The sequence below is a fragment of the Chlamydotis macqueenii genome, chromosome 26 (genome assembly GCF_036417535.1).
Source record: "Chlamydotis macqueenii isolate bChlMac1 chromosome 26, bChlMac1.mat, whole genome shotgun sequence".
In the NCBI taxonomy this organism is placed as follows: Eukaryota; Metazoa; Chordata; class Aves; order Otidiformes; family Otididae; genus Chlamydotis; species Chlamydotis macqueenii.
In genome coordinates, this window is record NC_141581.1 from 2,940,870 (window position 1) to 2,957,203 (window position 16,334).

At 57.0% G+C, this 16,334-nt stretch overlaps 2 protein-coding genes across 5 annotated transcripts in view; one reads left to right on the plus strand and one right to left on the minus strand.

The window, feature by feature from the left end:
* The first annotated feature begins 1,223 nt into the window (after positions 1 to 1,223).
* Positions 1,224 to 6,769, plus strand: MPND (MPN domain containing). 3 transcript variants are annotated; one of them, XM_086767101.1, is made up of 13 exons: positions 1,224 to 1,272; positions 2,000 to 2,295; positions 2,388 to 2,618; positions 2,713 to 2,875; positions 2,948 to 3,032; positions 3,142 to 3,238; positions 3,346 to 3,418; positions 3,490 to 3,566; positions 3,639 to 3,807; positions 3,888 to 3,958; positions 4,057 to 4,146; positions 4,337 to 4,429; positions 4,539 to 6,769. In XM_086767101.1, exons 1-13 carry the CDS (start codon positions 1,266 to 1,268, stop codon positions 4,623 to 4,625), a joined length of 1,539 nt encoding a protein of 512 aa, XP_086623227.1. In that variant the 5' UTR covers positions 1,224 to 1,265; the 3' UTR covers positions 4,626 to 6,769. The 3 variants fall into 3 exon arrangements, with proteins under 3 accessions (XP_086623227.1, XP_086623225.1, XP_086623226.1); XM_086767099.1 differs by having other exon boundaries at positions 2,713 to 3,032; XM_086767100.1 differs by having other exon boundaries at positions 1,232 to 1,272; positions 2,069 to 2,295; positions 2,713 to 3,032.
* Positions 5,151 to 16,334, minus strand: part of SH3GL1 (SH3 domain containing GRB2 like 1, endophilin A2) — a 30,542-nt gene continuing 19,358 nt past the window's right edge. Inside the window, exons 3-10 of one of the 2 annotated variants that reach the window (XM_086767102.1) lie at positions 16,246 to 16,318; positions 15,472 to 15,615; positions 13,606 to 13,739; positions 12,149 to 12,307; positions 11,528 to 11,631; positions 9,340 to 9,464; positions 8,821 to 8,874; positions 5,151 to 7,149 (exon numbers count right to left, since the gene is read on the minus strand). In XM_086767102.1, coding sequence (XP_086623228.1) covers positions 6,953 to 7,149; positions 8,821 to 8,874; positions 9,340 to 9,464; positions 11,528 to 11,631; positions 12,149 to 12,307; positions 13,606 to 13,739; positions 15,472 to 15,615; positions 16,246 to 16,318 — 990 coding nt within the window. In that variant the 3' untranslated portion in view covers positions 5,151 to 6,952. The remainder of the gene's footprint in view (positions 7,150 to 8,820; positions 8,875 to 9,339; positions 9,465 to 11,527; positions 11,632 to 12,148; positions 12,308 to 13,605; positions 13,740 to 15,471; positions 15,616 to 16,245; positions 16,319 to 16,334) is intronic. The other variant, XM_086767103.1, reaches the window with a different exon arrangement.

The window sequence follows — 16,334 nt, forward strand, 5'->3', positions numbered from 1 at the left end:
CCCCTCCACCCCAGGCTGGGCTCCCACCCTCACCTCCATGGGGGTCACAGCCTGGGGGACTCCTCAGTGACACCCAACGGTCCCAGCCCAGGGGTGCCCACTCTGAGGGGGTCCTGGCCCAGAGGACCCCCCTCAGGGGTCCCAGCCTGGGGGAACACATCCCCAGGCTTCTTGTCCTGGGAGTCCCGTCCTGGGGGGGGTCTCATTCTGAAGGAGACCATCCTGAGGGGCTCCTGACCCACGGGTGTCTCTGGGGTCCCACTCCCAGGGTCCCAGCCCTAGAGAGTCCCAGGAGTCTCACTCTGTGGGTCTCAGCCTGAGAGGTGCCCCATAGTTGGGGGACTCACCCAGGAGTGCCCACTCTGAGGGGGTCCCAGCCCCGGGGAGTCTCAAGGGTCCTGGCAAGGGCAGCTCAGCCAGGGGTCCCAGTCCCAGAGGTCCTGCCCGGAGCCCCCCTACTCCACATACCTCGCAGTCCTGGGGCCCCCCATAGAAGGTGAGCGTGAGCCCCCGCAGCCCGGCCCAGACCTTCTGGTAGCCCCGGGGGGCAGGACGGGACCGAGCTCTGGCACCGGGTGCTGCGAGGGGAACCGGGACCGGACCCCGGGCAGCAGAGGGGAGCGGGCAGCGGGGGGGGCGGGACCGGAGGGTCAGTGCCAGAGGGTGCTGGGGGTCGGTCCCGAGAAAGCCCCGGGAGGTCTCGGGGCTCAGGCCGGGGGTCCCAGGGGTCGGTCCCGGGGTGCGGGCACTCGGTGCTGGGGATCGGTCCCGGGGGTCGGACCCGGGGGGTGCCAGCCCACCTGGTCTCGCGGCCCCCGTTTCTCCACGAAGCCCTCGCAGCTGTGTCGGGGGGGGGGGGGGGCAGAGCCAGTCCCGCCGGGGCGGCGGTACAGGCCGAGCCATTTCCGCCGGCCGTCGCGGCACGAACCGCAGGTGCTGCCGGCCCGGCCCTTCCCGGGCTGCGGGCACCGGACAGCCGCGCCCCGGGCCGGGCCGGGCCGAAGGGCAGCGGGGGCGCGAATGGGGGGTGGCGCGGACTGGGGCGGCGGGGGCGAGGTCAGGGCCCCGGGGCGGGTCTGCGTCCCCGTGCCCCCTCGGTGCGGCAGGTGGGGGGGCTGCCCCCCCCCCTCCCGGTCCCGGTGTCCCCGTCCCCGCCGCCTCCACTCTCCCGGGCGGGGCGGGGCGCGCGGAGCCGCCCGGTCACGTGGGGCCGCCGCCGCGCGCACCGGGAGCGGCGGGAGCGGCGCGAGCGGCGGGAGCGCAGCATGGCAGGTACCGGCGGGCGCGCGCCCGCAAGCGCACCGGGCACGTCCGCGCGGGCGCACCAGGCACGCACCAGGCGCGCGCACCGGCCGGGGGGACGCGCGCGCCCTGGGCCGCACGCACACGCGCGCGCATGCACCTGCGTGCACCCCCACTTCCTCCCTCCCAACCGTACACACGCGCGGGTACCTGCCGGAGCCCACGGGGCGGGGGTGGGGACAGACAGGGACACCCGTGGGGCGGGAGCAGAGCAGGGCCGGGACTGTGCTCCCCCACGTGCCCTGTCCCACCCCCCCCCCCCCCCCCGCACCCCTCCGGGTTCGGACCAGGCTCTGGGGACCTGCCTGGCCAGGGGAGCCTCCTGCCCGTGTTCCCGTGTCCCTGTGTCCCCGTGTCCTCCAGCCATGTCCCTGTGTCCCCATGGCCCCGTGTCCCCCAGCCATGTCCCCATATCCCTGTCCTCATGTTCCCCAGCCGTGTCCCTGCAACCCTGTGTCCCCTTGCCGCGTCCCCATGTCCTCCACCTTACATCCCTGTCTCCTCACAACCCCACATCCGCCCTCATGCCCCCATCAGTGTCCCCCACTCTCCTGGTGCTGGGTCCCCTCTCCCGCATCCCCCTGTCCCTGTGCCCATCCCCACCATGTCCTCGTGTCTTCTCTTCCTGTGTCCCCATGTCTGTGTCTTCCTGTTCCCGTGACCCTGTGCATCCCTGTCTCAGTGTCCCTGTTCGCAGGCAGACACCAACGGGGGGACCCGAGAGTGATCTTGGGGGTGACCCCACACGACATGTCCCACCCCGCAGCGCTGGCAGCTGCCTCCCCTGGTGGGGATGAATGCCTGGAGGAGGACGAGGACGAGCTGGAGCCAGGGCTGGACGAGGTGGAGGCCGAGCCGGAGGCCGGGAGCGGAGCGAAGGTACCAGGGGGAAGCCGGGGAACCATGCTCACCCGCCGCAGCATCACCCTCCGCGTCCTGCTCCGCGATGGGCTTCTTGAGCCGGCCCGTGGCGTCCTCTCCATCTACTACCTGGTGAGGCTGGCTGGTGCAGGGACACACCGTGGGGACAGGGATGGGGGAAAGGGGGCCAACGACTGCCTCCCCATTCACCCCATGCTCCCCAGGGCAAGAAATTCGTGGGGGACCTGGGGGCAGACGGGACCATCACCTGGCAGGAGACGGGACAGGTCTTCAACTCGCCCAGTGCCTGGGCCACCCACTGCAAGCGCCTGGTGAACCCTGCCAAAAAGTCAGGGTGCGGGTGGGCGTCTGTCCGCTACAAGGGCCAGAAGCTGGACCAGTACAAAGCCGCTTGGCTACGCAAGTACCAGCCCAATGCACCACCCACTGAAGAGGTGGGTTGGGACCCCCTTCCTCCGGGACCCTCAGGTGCCCCCCAGTTTGGGTTGGGGGGGGGTGGGAGGGGTGCCAGCCCTATGCTGCCTGCAGAGCCTGGCCAGCGAGGGTGAAGAAGAGGAGATGCCAGAGGAGGAAGAGGAAGAGGCGACAAGGGAGGTTCGGGCGCCCGTGCCGGAGCTGGCGGCTACCAAAAAAACAGAGGAGAAGAGCAAGAAGCAGCAGTGCAAGAGCTTGGCAGAGCCGGCGGGGATGGGTAAGGAGTCCCAGGAGCCCTGGGGGGACCCTGGGCAGCCTGGCAGCGGGGACAAGGCGTTGTGCTTTGCAGATCACAACCCCCCGGGAAAAAGGCTGGAGAGCAAACCCCGGGTGCCCGTCCGCTACTGCATGCTGGGCACCCGTGACTCAGCCAGGTAGGGTGCGATGGGCACGGGGACCCGAGCCCTGTGGGTGCCACCGCCGGCCCCATGGGTGCAGGAGGGGCTGGGGGTGGCTGCGGCAGTGGGGCTGTGGCTCTTCCAGGAACCCCCAAACACTGGTGGAGTTGATGTCCTTTGCCACCATCAACAAGTTCCAGCCCTTCAATGTGGCCATTTCCAGCAACGTCCTCCTGCTCCTGGTATGTCCCCTCCCCGGGGAGAGGATAGGTTGGGATGTCTGGGGTGGCGCTGGTGTCCCCAGCATCATTTTGGCACCAAACTATTGATTTTTTACTTTTTCCTTTAGGATTTTCACAGCCACCTGACACGGAGCGAAGTGGTGGGCTACCTGGGTGGGCGGTGGGACACCAACACGCAGTGTACGTATTGGGATGGGTGGGTGGCCCACCCAGCCCACAGCAGAGCCATCCACTCCTGTTGCATCCCCCAGTGCTGACAGTGCTGCGAGCCTTCCCATGCCGGACCCGTCTGGGTGATGCCGAGGCCGCCGGTGCCGTGGAAGAGGAGGTGAAGCAGCCCCTGGGGTTGGGTGAGGGAGATTCCTGAAGGACTCAGATCCACAGCGTCTGCTTGTCACAGATCTGCCAGAGCCTGTTCCTGCGTGGGCTGTCGCTGGTGGGCTGGTACCACAGCCACCCCTTTGGCCCCGCGCTACCCTCACTGCACGACATCGATGCGCAGATGGATTATCAGCTCAAGCTGCAGGGTAGCGGCAACGGCTTTCAGCCCTGCCTGGCCCTCATCTGCGGTAAGAGCCCAGTCCCTGCAGTCCCAGGGGTGCTGAGGCTGCTGTCACCCACCCCCTGTCAGCCCCGTGTCTCCATCCAGGACCCTACTATCATGGCAACCCCGGTGTGGAGTCCAAAATTGCACCCTTCTGGGTGATGCCGCCGCCAGAGGTAAGTGGTCGCCAGCCCCGCGGGAGGATATTTGGGATGGAGGTGGCTCCAGCGTCGTGAGGTGACCCCCGTCATGACCCTGCTCTCCCATCCTCCAGCAACGGCCCAACGACTATGGCATCCCCATGGACGTGGAGGTGGCCTACATCCAGGATGGCTTCCTTACCAACGATGTCCTGCAGGAGATGGTGAGCCCCAAAAAACCTGCCCACCCCAGCAAGGCCAACTCCTGGACCTCCACCACCTGTCCCCATCCTGCCGTTAGCCCCAGTGACAATTGCTTCTCCGTCCCCACCGTGCTGCCAAGGTCTCGGTGGGGAGGGGGGGCGACACGTGCCCAGCCCCCGTGCCTGCAGCTCGTCTCTCCCCTCATCCCAGACACTGCTGGTGGAGTTTTACAAGGGAGCCCCGGACCTGGTGAAGTTTCAGGAGCTGTGGAGTCAGGATCAGACCTACCTGGACAAACTGAAGGTGAGCAGGGGGCTTCCTCCGCTGAGCTGGGCAGGGAGGGGGCTTTAGCCGGGGCCTCAGCACCACCCACTCCACTGTTTTAATTAACCAGGCTGTGTCTGCATCTCAGGGCTCCCTGGCCTCCCGCACCCCCGAAGACCAGAGCTTCACCCACATCCTGGAGCAGATCTACAGCCTCCTCAGGCTCAGCAGCTGAGGGGCCACAAGCCCCCCACTTCGACTCGGACCAGGTGCCTTCCCAGCAGCCAGGGCAGCGCCCCCCCCCAGGCCCAAGGGACTCATGCAGACCCAGCGCAGGGCAGTGCCACGAGGACACTGCATTGCCTGCTGCTCCCGGGAGCTTGCCCGAGGGGTCTCGGGACCCACCGGCTCCTGCCCTGGAACAGCCACCCAGGTGTCCGGTGGCTGTGCCGGCCCCAGGGCAGTGGCGGAGAGGAGGGTGGTGGTGGTGGTGGTGGTGGGAGTCTCGGCTGTCGTTTGTGGAAGTGGTAGTTGATTAAAGAGCAGTTCCTGAGAGGTGGTCAGCATGCGCCTCCACTGGCTTGGGGACATCTTGCCGGCGCTGCCGTGAGGGATGGTGCCAGTGGCCTCGTGGGCTGGAGGCACCATCCAACTGCCTGTTTTGGGGTGGTTGAACCCAGGGGGCGTTCACCGAGGGCTGCTCCTCCATCCCACCACAGCCCCCAGAGCCCAGTCTTGCATCACAGAGAGGACTCAGCCATTAGAAAGAAGAAAACATTTAATACTTTCAGTCAGAGATACAAGTTGAGATTTGTGGGTTGTCTTTTCCCCTAAAAACCAGGAGAAACCATTAAAAAAAAAAATATCTAGCAAGTTTTCAAAGCTGACAAAATTCATTTCTGTCCACTTGAGCAGGAGCCCAGGATGTGACCCCAGTCCCCACTGGGGAAGGGGACAGAGGGACAGCCCTGAGGACACTGGTCCCTCTGGCTCCGTGCACTGCTGGGAGCGAGGGGGAGCTGCCCCCTGCCCCTCACGTTCTGGGACCTGGGTCACTGGTCAGCCTGCTCGAAGCGCAGCAGGGGATCAGACATACATTGACATGCATGGTTAAAATCAATAAAAGGGGCTGCGTAACTGTAACAGAAGCTAGGAGTAGCAGGGACAGGGACGTGTGGCAGCACGGGACCCAGTGTGGAGCTAGGGCTCGGCCCCCGGCTAGCCCAGGGCGGGAGGTGCTGGAGCCCGGCCAAGGCCCAGGAACTGGGGGAATGAGACCACTTGTGAGCAAGGAAAACCACGGAGTCAAGTGAGAGATTGGGTGAGCACTGCTGGGCCCCATCCTGACCCCTGCAACAAGGGAGGGTGGGGAGGCTCAGGGCTAAGGAACAGCAGAAGCGGTGCTGAGATGTGCACCACCTTCTCCCACCAAACCCAGTGGCAGAGGGGCACATTGCTCGCCCCCCAAGGAGAATCACTGTGGGGTAGAAGTGGGGGCACTCAGGAAAGGCACATGAGGATCAGGGGAGCTCTGGCCCCACAGCCGTGAGCCCCAGTCCTGCAGCACAGGGTGCCGATGGCTCCCCGGGAAGAGTAAGTGCAGAGCCTTCGGGGGAGAGGAGCTGGGACCTGCTCTGCCGCGCGGTGGGTAGACCCCAGACTGTGGCCCAATTCCCCGCCCCGCCCCCCCTCAAATTATCCCCCAGCTCGGACAGACTCGGTAAGAGTTTGTAGTAGGAAAAGCCCAGGGTCCAGAAGCAACCTGGCTTAAAATACTTAAAATCAAGGGCAGACGGGAGCAGGCCACCCCATTTGGAGTTGAGCTCTGCAGGGAGCGGGGCAGAGGGTTTACAGCAGGCAGGGGACATCCCTACTCTGTCTCTCCAGGGTGGGGAGGGACAGCACAGAGCCCCAGCAACGGCTCAGCACCCCATGCAGGGCTCAGCGCCTGCACCGCAGGGCCGGCTTAGTGTTTGATGGGTGGTGTAGTGTTGCTGTGCCACAGCATCTCTCCCGAGCCCCCAGGAGTGGGGAGAGCCTGGGTCCTGCGTCGGTGCTGGGCTGCAGGGAGGCTGGGCATCTATGGGGAGAGGGGTAGTGTTCAACAGGGCGGGGAACAAAGGGCTTGCCCCCTGCGGGCTGCTCTGCCCCCTACCACTGGGCCGTGGATCTCCCCACACTGATGCTCAGCATGAAGGATGCATCCCAGCTCTCCCAACCTGGCTCATCTGGATGCTTGACCCAAAGGAAATAAAAGAAGTGGACAGGGAGAGGCCTGCAGCAATCATACAGCTGGGGGGAACCTGGCAGGGTGCGCGAAGTACCGAAGTTCAAGCACCAGAAGGACAAAAAAAAAAAAAAAAAAGAAAATGAAAATAACCAAATTCACGGGGGGTGAAGGGGCCCATTTGACCCTTCTTGGCTTGTTCCCTGGTGGCAATCTCACCCCAAGGTGACGCAGAGATAACACGGCCCCACTGCTGGAGAGGGCCAGTGTCAGGATGGAGGTGGAACGGAGGCTCGGCCTCGCACCAGCGGAGCAGGGACGGGAGCGATGCCGTTTCACTGAGGTAGCGGAACCAGCACTTCCACGTAGTTGAGGGGGAAGAAGCCTGACTGGCCGTTGATCATGCCCTCGTACCAGTTTTCATCGATCTGGTTAGTCAGGGTGATGATGTCGCCTTCCTTGAAGCCCAGCTCGCCATCGTTTTCGGGTTCAAAGTCGTAGAGAGCCTTGCAGCAGGGCTGGTCCAGGGGGGCTGCAGGGAGAGGCGGGGAGGAGGAGAGGTGAGCCAGACCCCCTGCACATCCCACATCCCCTTCCTCAAACGCCTGTCTCCGTCAATGCCAGATCTGGACACAGCATGGGATTGTCGGCTCTGTCAGAGCCAGGGCTTGCAGAAGTGGTTTCACAACCCAGCTCTACTCCAAAATGGTAAAGCATTAATTCAGTTTAAACTCCTCACTGGCTATTAGCTCACCAGTTCCTCTGCTTTTTTGCAGAGGAGTTTCTCCCAAAGCAGACCCCTGCAGACCACCCTGTGCTGCCTGTCCCTGCCTGGAATTCCCCCGCGCTAAGCTAAACTCCAACCTAAATGGGACCACCACACTGGAAACCAGGTGCTGAAAAGCCACATTATTTCTCCAGAGATGAGACAACCTGCTGTGCAGTTCGTCGATGCAGTTAGACGATGACAAGGTCAGACATCAGTACATGATGGAGGAGGACTCCAGGGGTCCCTCTCCTTTAGAGAGGTCACCCCAATTCTGAGGGTGACGGGAGGGAGAGGAGTGCGACTCCCTGGGCAGAGGGCTTCAAATCAATTAGCAGCTGATGTATGCAAGGCTCCTCCAAAAATGGGAAGAAAACCAAAGTCTCCTTCCCCAATCTCAGCTCCATGATTTAAGCATCAGACCTTCTGACTGCAAAAGGGATTTTTGGTAGCACGGAAAGCTGCTGCTTGCTCTGTGTTTTGGGATGGGCAGGCACTCAGCTTTGCAGCTGTAGGGATCCTATTGCAAAGGGACTGAGCTAATATAGATCACTGGGGTCTGCAGGGCTCTCATACCCCTCCCTCTGTGCTAGAGCTCTTCCAACCAGGGCAGGGGGAACAGCACAGACAGGAGACAGCACATCTGCTCTGCTGAACATCCACAGCAAGAAAGGACCCAGCACTAAAAGAGAACTCTCAATACACAAAAAGTATCAGCCAAGCAAACTGACATTTTTGAGACAGCTTCCCAAAATACCAGGCTGGTCCCACCACCACGGCACTTCCCCTACACCAGGCTCCTCAAGTCCTCCTGCTCCCTTGCTGCACCACCATGAGCTTTCCCCACCGCAGTGCTTCTTCTGAGCCACAGTCCCAACTTGGCCTTGGGACCCCAACGGGACCCCAACAGGTCCCTTCAGCAGGAACGCTGACCCACAGACCCATGCTACCCCACAACCCATTTGAGGCTCCTCGCTGCCCAGCTGAGACCACACACCACAAAACCCACTCAGCATGTTGAGGCTCTGCCCACTCCCCTCCAGCCTTCACCAGTGTCGGACAGAGGCGCAGCACGAGCAGGAGTGGGAGAGATCCAGGCTGGGTGCTTGTAACGAGAACAGAGTAATTCTTGAGATGCCTGATACCTCGTGGAAGAGCATCAGATCCCTGTGGCCTCACACAGGACATGCCTGCGTGACAATAGCTGCACCGAGTGAGCAAAGGCCCCAGCTTTGGGGTGGTAAATACCAATATAGCGTGGCTGTTTTAATTTGGGACTTAGCTCGAGACTCAGCTCAGCTGTAGTTCAGCTGTTCTGCTGGCCAGGCTCAGCACAGAGGTATTAGTGGCTCCAAGTGGCAGTGTCACATAAGCAGGAGCAAGGAGGGATGGGGAGAGATGGTCACACATCATGCAGTGCAGAGGGAGGAAACTCACGGATACTCCTGACGGAGGCCCGGGACGGCTTGTCGGATCGGAAAGAGGAGGAAGCTGCTTCCAAACAAAAAGAGACATGCTTAAAACAATGTGAACTGGAGACAGGGAAAGGCAGGACCTAAATGGAGGATCTGTTAGGAGAAACATGGCAGCCCACATGCTGTGTTAGAAACCCGTCTGCCTCACCAGAACCAGGGAGGGACAGACGCAGCATGATGGAAGATGGGGAGGGAGTGAGAGTTGCTTCATTTTTCCAGTCTGGCACTGACTGGGCACTATAGGTGAGCGGCCTGGGCTGGAGACTCTGCTACAACGTCCCTAAAACCAGTACAAAGGCTGCTGGGCCCCAAGACAAAACAGCCCAAGTCTAGAGGCATTTCTGACATTTTTTCACAGTCACCAGATCACGCAGGCACATCCAGCACACCAGAAACATAACTTCCAGGCAGAGTAGTTCCCCTTCATCCTAAGGAGGCTGCTCCAGAGGCACCTGTGTGTGCACACACGAGACAACTTTACCTGAGACTTTGGGGGTAGGATTGCAAGAGAAGCCCCCATTAGATTGGTCAGTGTCTCTGAAGTCATATGTCTCTCTGGGTTTGGGCTTGTATTCCCGCTTGGGACGTGAGGAGGCCTCCCTCATTCTGGAAGAAGGAAAATAAATGTGGATAAATTGAAATATGAAACAGAGTATGACGAGATCAACATTATATTTATTCTCCTTGGTGGCTATACAGGGCAGCAGATTGGTTTGTAGACAAGAATCTGCACAACCCTCTGTGCTGCGGCTTTTTGAAAACGGTTCTTTGCCCCGGGTTTGGGACCTCGTCCTTAGAGAGCGGCACATTCCCCGGGCTTTGCTACAGCGGTGTCTCGGGCAATTCAGGCCAGCAGAGGACACTCGTGCTGCAGTTCAAAAGCTCACACTTGTCAGGATCCTCCAGCAGGATCCAAACCAGACACAGCATCCACTCAGCAGTTTCTTCTACGAGGACAGAGCAGCAGGGTAGCATGGTCAAACTGTCCCAAGAGGCAGAGACACTGCCCTGGCTCTGTCCAAGCTCGCCTGCACCAGGCTGAGAAATGCACCTTCCCCACTCCACAGGGAAGCCCCAGGTGCAACGAAGCCAACTATCCTTCCTTGGCCGTGATTTGGGGAGATGCTTGCTCAGGTGAGATAGAGCAGCAGTGAGAACAACCGTGCAGTCATGTGAACCAGCTCGCTAAATGTTTCAATGGCACCTCTGCATTTCTTGGCACCTTGGCAGCAACCACACATTCCCCAGGGCTGCTGCAGAGGTCAGGCACTGGAGGTGGGGCTGGGAGAGCAGCAAGACCAGGCAGCTCCACGGCTCTCCCTGCTCCTGTGTGCCAGACATCCATCTGCCTTCCACCAACTCATGTGGCTCAGAACTCCAGAGCACGCATGGCAGCACCACATCTGCAGCAGACTCTACCAGGAGACGGTCATGTAGACAGACAGGAGAGCTGGAAAATGAGAGGTCTGGCAGGGGCTTTCCTTTAAGGAGGAGATCTAAGTGCTCTTCCACCAGCCTGTGGCCACCACATCAGCCCTACCACGCTGTATTCACCTTCTGCTCTTCACAGCAACTGGGAGCCCTTGACACTGACCTTTCTGGACCACAGCCATGGCCGATGGTGCCCTTCTTAACTGCAACTGAAGCTAACAGCACAAAGACTCTAAGCTAGGCAGTTCCAGGTGACAAGCATAGAATCATAGAATGGTTAGGGTTGGAAGGGACCTTCAAAGGTCATCTAGTCCAACCTCCCTGCAAGGAGCAGGGACATCCTTGACTAGATCAGGTTGCTCAGAGCCTCATCCAGCCTGGCCTTGAACATTTCCAGGGATGGGGCCTCCACCACCTCTCTGGGCAACCTGTGCCAGTGTTCTAAAACCCTCAGTGTAAAAAATTTTTTCCTAATATCTGATCTGAATCTCCCTTCCTCTATTTTAAAACCATCACCCCTCGTCCTGTCACAACAGGCCCTACTGAACAGCCTCTCCCCATCTTTCTTGTAGGCCCCCTTGAGGTACTGAAGACCGCTCTAAGGTCTCCCCGGAGCCTCCTCTTCTCCAGGCTGAACAGTCCCAGCTCTCTCAGCCCGTCTTCATAGGAAAGGTACTCCAGCCCTCTTATCTTCATGGCCCTTCTCTGGACCTTCTTCAGCTGGTCCATGTCCAGCTCGTGACATCTGAGTCACCTGCTCCAACAACATGATGCAATTTCTGACTCGATCCTGGGTCTGGCAAAAAGGCACTTCTTGGAAGATGCTCCCATGCTCAATGCCACAGTGCAAGGAGCTGCAGGCACTGGCATGAAGGGGATTTCACCCTCCTGATCCACCCCTTACCTCACCAAATTCCACTCCAGCCTCCCTGGGAACAGCACACCCCAATTAAGGCAGGGCTCTGCCCACTAGAGACCAGCTGCCCATGGTGCAAGTACAGAGGTTTTGTTTCAGGTGTCAGAATTGAAATTCAGGTGTCATCACTGAAAGCAAACTGTGCAGCTGGAATTGCTCCCTCCAGCCTGAAGAAGGTCTTCACTGAAGCTTTAGCGATTGCAAGAAGCAGCTTTAACACCAGGAGATAGATTTAGAGGGATGGTCAGGTATTTACAGACAAATACCACAGGGAGAGCTTGTGGCTGTGAAAACTGAGTGCCTACAGCACCCTGAGACCCACCTGCGTTTGAGTTTTTCTGCAAGCTCATCCAGGATCTGCACTGCCTGCCTGTGGTAGTCCAGCTGGGCATCCACCAAGGCTGAGAGTTGGCTCACCTGCTCAATCTGCAAGAATCACACCAAGAAGGGATGAATGCCCCTCCCCAGCTCATAGGAGACTCCTGCATCATACATGGGGGCTGAGACCATACTGGGGAACGTGTATGAAGGGCACCTTCCCCGGGGAGATGAGGAGGTGGTTTGGGATTTCAGACACCAGAGATCAGGCACTGGGCAAGACTCAGAAGGACAGAGGACACCTCCTACCACTAGCTGTTCAAATCCTTCCCAAGTAAGCTGCATTACCTGCCCAAACTTACACCCACCAGCACACTGAGAAGGAAACTTATTTTGATACAAGCCACAGCCTCTCCTCTGGCCAAGAGCTGGATCAGGAAGAGGGGCTGCAGAAAGGATAAGAGACCTGCCAAGCCTTGTGGTCGGCACTCAAATCTGGGTATTCAGTGCACAAAAGCACGCTTGCAAAAATGAGAGTGGAAATCAGTGTCTAACTTCTGTGTCCCTCGAGAGATCCCACCCTTGTGTACACAGAAACACAGCAGGCACTCCCCTATGCACTCACATCAGTTTCTAGGAGGTTGTGCATACTGGTTTCAGCTACTTCCTTGGACTCTTCAAATTTCTCCATGGCCTGTCGAAGTTCCTCATCAGGGATTTTGCCCTGTCGTTTCTTCTTGTAGTCAAAGTCCAAGCGTCTGCCTTCCAGCTTCTTGAGATGGTGCTGGGAAGAGGATGGTTACGAACAGTAAAGGAAAAGAAGGAAAGGCCAGAGACTGGGACCAGCCAAGCTCTCCTGCTGAAAAGGTAGCTCTAGTTACAGGTCAAGTTCATTCGTCTCAGAAACCTCATCTCAGAGCACATGCTTCTGTGGCTCCCACCTTTGTTCAGACACCAGAGAGGCTCCAGGACATGAGAGCTGCAAGACAGGGCTGCCATAAGGTGACAGGGAGGAGTGGACTGTTCAGACTCAGTTTGGCAGAGGATTCTGCTGTGGCTATGGGGGCTTTTTACTAAAAAACAACCATCAACAAATTGAAATGGCAATATGATTTCACCCCCTTTCAGCCAAGAGCAGGAGGAAAACACTGCAGGGAGCAGCCTGGGTCTGTTCCCTATGCAAGCCTTTCAGGAAGATGAAGAGTTGGCCTGCTACTTTCAGCTCCCCAGGAGCAACACGGATCTCGAGATCAGGAATCGAGATGCAGGTTCTGGGCACTGCATCCCCTGACTGCTTAGGGCAGGACTGTTTAAATTAGTTCTATGGCAGCCTGCAGAATCGGAGCACAGGTAAGTACTGAAACAGTAGTTGGCAGTTATTTTATCTGGGACACCACTGTAAGTGAAAATTCATTCAAGTGAGCTGTCTTGTCAATTACTGAACAGAGATGGATCGGGTTACAAAGCCTGGTCATGCTTTGCACAGACTTGTCTCTGCAGTAGCATGCGGAAGACACCAAGCTCCATGCCTCCCCTGCAAGACACCAAAGGGTCTTCTTGAGATGTGGTATAAGAGACCTAGTGGGAAGCTTGCTCATAGCTTGAAAGTTATGCTATAGGATCCAGGCTACTAACAGAACAGAGTCAACAGCTGCAAAGAACACTGTGAAGTTTAATGCCAGCCAGCCCAAATGTAACACGGCTGGGAGCTCACGGCACAAAGAACCAACTTCAGCAAGCTCAGAACTCATGCTGGGACACACTCCCACAGCATCCTCCATAGAATACAGTAAATGAGCAACCATTCAAACCTGCATCCAGCCTCATGAGCTGCTCAGGAGCAGGAGCAGCAGCAGTGCTGAGCAGGGAGGAAGCACTAGTGAATGTGGGGAGAGAAAGCACACAGAGCACAGGGGGACAGACCCAATACCTATGCACTCACATCAGCTTCTAGGAGTTTGTACTGGTTTGTACTGGTCTCCGCTATTACTTTGTTCCTACCATGACAGAGGAAGCAGTTGCATGCACTAATAGCCAGGGGAGGCCAGAAACTAGAGGAGGGGAAAACATCGTGGTGTTTACCTGTATCTCTTTCAAGTCTTTGTCACACAGGTTCTGGAGGGGATCAATAAAATTTTGTTTGACTTCAATATCCAGTGAGTCTTTCACTTCAGCCAACCGCTTCATAGATTCACCAGCATCAAGAAGCGCATCGCCTTCAAGTAAGAAAAGGAAGGGAAGGGAAGAGAAAGGGAGAAGGGGCCAGCCAGTTAAACAGAGCCAAAGTCTATGGTGGCTGCATGTAGAGCCATTCTGACAAGACACCCAGTGTGTGCAAGCTCCCCCGTCCAGCATCCCCACATTTCTATCTGGAGCAAATCTCCAAGCCCGGCACAGAGCGAGCGGTGCCCAGCATGAGAGCACGCAATTGCCTGTTGGCAAGACACTTCAGTAATACGCTTTAGTTCTTTCCTCTGAAAAACAGGAACAATTTCTACCAACCACACAGAAGAAGGAAAAGATTAATTTTTTTTTTAAGCTCCCCACTAGCTCGGAGAGTTGCTGCACTGCTAAGTGGTCATGCAGTGCTTTAACCTTGCTCTACTCCTTGACCAGTGCTGGCAAGAGAAGCCCAGGGCAGAGGCGTGTTTGGTCTGATCCAGCCTGGCTATCCTTTTGTTCAAACAATTTCAAGCCCAGAGTGCTCTGACCAACTTTTCAGGTTTCCCCAGATACTGGCAGTAAAAGCCTTTTATTAATTTTAGACAACAACCTCTACCAGGCCCACCTTATCCCTTCTCCTCCTCTCTGAATTAGAGCTCAAAGTCGCTTATTGAAACCTATTTAGTTTCATGCTTTTCTAAGGCTCCTGCCACAATGACAGCTAAGCCAGACGGACTTGCAGCAAAGCATTTTTAGTCTTGGCTTTTTATTCCAGTGGAAACCATTTATAGATTAAATTATTCCTGTATAGCTTTGGCAAACCAACTGTTCCAGCACTACATAAGCACAGCGAAATACACAAGTGAAATACAAGGTAAAGTGAAAACACCACTTTACTGTCCACTTGGAAAAAAAAAATATACCAGAAGAGTTATTTCAACTGTGATAGCTCTAGATAACTCATCCTAGGGAGGGATGCAGTACTAATACAGAAATTTATCAAGTTAAGTGTTCCTTTAAAGAGAGGCTATTAAAGAAAATCAGGTTTGGTGTGTTCTTCTAAAAACTTCCTTCCCCTTGCTCTCTGTAATAACTCCGGTTCCTGCAAGTCAAGGGAGACGCAGGGCTCTGAGCCGGCCAGAGACACTCTCAAGACATCTTCGTCATTCCCACAAAGTAGCCAGAGCTTTTTAATTTTCCTGAGGCAAGAAAGCTCCTCCCTGCACTGGAAGCCATCGGACAGCTGCATACTGTTCCAGGTCTGTCATGTGCGCAGGCTGATATTTTAGTGGATTAAAATTGATGTCACCGAAAGGCTTCACCCGCCTCCTCCCTGCAAGTCACACATGGTTATGAGAGATTGCTACGCAGAAAGCTTTCTTGGCTACAGCCTCCCTATAGCAGAGCTCTAGCTGGAAACTGCACTGTAAAACTCTGCATCTCACTCAATCTGGCTTCCACATCACTGTCGCTCAGTTCAGAAGCAAGGAAGCATTTTTTTCCTACGTGCACATTTATCTCAGTGTTTAATAAGAAAGCATTAAGAGGTGGTTTTGCACACAGTGCCACAAATTGGGCTCTAGGACACTTAGACTCTGCTCACCCCTTCCCTGCCACCCCAGGTGGAAGCCTTCAAACCTCTTAAGAGCCCCCAGTACTGTTAGGGCGATGCAAAGGGTCACACAGCCCTTGCAGGATTTAGAGTAACAGCTTGGAAATCTGGCAGCAACCTTCACCATCTCACCCGCAAGCTCCCGGAGGGAGCTGGCCTGATGGGATACTCACCGAAGTTGGAGTCCTCGCCCAGCTCCTTGCCGTATCGGATCATGCTCTCCCCCAGCAACCCTTCTGACTGCGGGTAGCCAGGGTTCTTCACTTGCCCGCGGATCTTTGACATCGTGTTGAGCATGGTTAGCTTGGCCCTGGAAGCTGGCACAGAAACAGCCACAGCCGTGTTTGCAATTACTTGGACTTGCCAGCAGCTGTTGGTCACTGCCAACATTTTTTTTTCCAAGCTACACCCAAAGCCAAGAAGCCCTATTGTCTTCATCTACCAGAAATATAATTTGCTACAAAAGGAGAAGTTTCTTTTCCAAGACCGCAAGCAAAAATAGTTCCCCACAGCTCACCAGTGAAGGTCAAAGGAGTTTCCCCAGCCTTCCCATAGTCCCTGGAGTGCCCTCTGCACCAGCTGGCTGGAAGCACACAGGACAGCAGGCTCCAGAGCTGACGTATACAAAGCCAGCCACCCCTTCCCAGCCCAGAGACGTCACTTTTTCTGGATATTTCAGGAAAAGCAGGCCTGCTTTGAAGCCTCTCTAGGTTCAAGGCTAAAGATGTGTCTATTCTTTCACTGTTCAAGAGCAACAGCAGCATCTTAGATCCCAGAAACACAGCACAGGGCAGGAGGGGTATGTGGACCTTCACCTGAGCTGCCTGACGTCAAATGGGGGCTGGTAACCAGTATCTCAGGGCCAAAAAGTTTCTCTCTGATGTTTCTCTGCCCTTTCTGCCTCTTTCCCTAGAAAACTGCGGGGCAGGAGAGGTCCAGGCACTCACCTGGGTTTGGCTGGAGGTACTCTATTGTTCTGGTCAATACTTCTGTAACTGCCTTGCTGGTCAGGTCCACTTTCTGTGAGAAAGACAAG

Coding starts and splice junctions, on each gene's coding strand:
- MPND (XM_086767099.1), top strand. Junction 3,419..3,489: donor GTGGGACACCAACACGCAGT/GTACGTATTGGG, acceptor TGCATCCCCCAG/TGCTGACAGTGCTGCGAGCC. Junction 4,430..4,538: donor CCTACCTGGACAAACTGAAG/GTGAGCAGGGGG, acceptor TCTGCATCTCAG/GGCTCCCTGGCCTCCCGCAC.